Source organism: Cynara cardunculus, assembly GCF_001531365.2.
Source record: "Cynara cardunculus var. scolymus isolate 2C chromosome LG 12, CcrdV1, whole genome shotgun sequence".
In the NCBI taxonomy this organism is placed as follows: domain Eukaryota; kingdom Viridiplantae; phylum Streptophyta; class Magnoliopsida; order Asterales; family Asteraceae; genus Cynara; species Cynara cardunculus.
The window spans coordinates 27917470-27918444 of NC_037539.1; the positions used below are offsets into that span (position 1 = coordinate 27917470).

Sequence of the window (975 nt, forward strand, 5' to 3'; positions counted from 1 at the left end):
AGGTCGAGTGTTCGAGATTGGGGCAGAAGAAGCAAGACAAAACCCTGATGTAGTCACAGGTATGTTTCTCTTAAACAATCATCTTGTATCCGTACTTTTTGATTCTGGAGCAGATAAGAGTTATGTGTCACTAGATTTTAGGCCAAAGATAAATATAAGACCCCAAAAGTTGAACGAAGTACATATAATAGAATATGCTAGCAGACAGAAAGTTAAGGTTAGATATGTGATCAAGAACTGCACACTAAATTTGGAAGGAACGAATTTTAGTATAGACCTAATCCCAATCAAAATAGGAAGTTTTGATTTAATCGTAGGTATGGATTGGTTGTCTGAAAACCGAGCCGAAATTTGTTGTGCTGAAAAGAAGATTCGTATACCACTGTCAGAAGGAAGAATACTCGAAGTACATGGAGAGAAACCAAGGAAGGATCTTAAAATAGTGACATGTATGAAAATGCGAAATTACATGCGGAAAAATTGCGTTGCATTTTTGGCACATGTTGTGGATAGGGTGATCAAAGAGAAGCGTATTCAGGATCTCCCGACAGTGCGAGATTTTCCTGAGGTATTTCCAAATGAATTACCTGGATTACCCCCACAAAGACAAGTAGAGTTTCATATTGAATTAGTTCTTGGAGCTGCACCCGTGGCAAAGTCGCCTTACCGATTAGCACCATCGGAGATGCAAGAATTATCAGAACAACTACAGGAGCTGCTTGATATAGGATTCATCAGGCCTAGTTCTTCACCCTGAGGAGCTCCGGTTCTATTTTTCAAAAAGAAGGATGGATCTTTCCGGATGTGCATTGATTACAGAGAACTCAACAAACTGACCATCAAAAACCGTTACCCTCTCCCCCGAATCGTTTGACCAACTACAAGGTGCTACGTACTTCTCAAAGATCGATCTTCATTCAGGATATCACCAGATGTGAGTTCGCGAAGAAGACATTGCTAAGACGGCGTTTAGGA

The 975-nt window shown here is 40.4% G+C and overlaps 1 protein-coding gene across 1 annotated transcript; it reads left to right on the forward strand.

Annotated features, from left to right (window-relative positions):
* Window positions 1–319: 319 nt before the first annotated feature.
* Window positions 320–757, forward strand: LOC112523815. The gene has a single exon (XM_025133486.1). The coding sequence runs from the start codon at window positions 320–322 to the stop codon at window positions 755–757; it is 438 nt and encodes a 145-aa protein (XP_024989254.1).
* The last annotated feature ends 218 nt before the right edge of the window (window positions 758–975 follow it).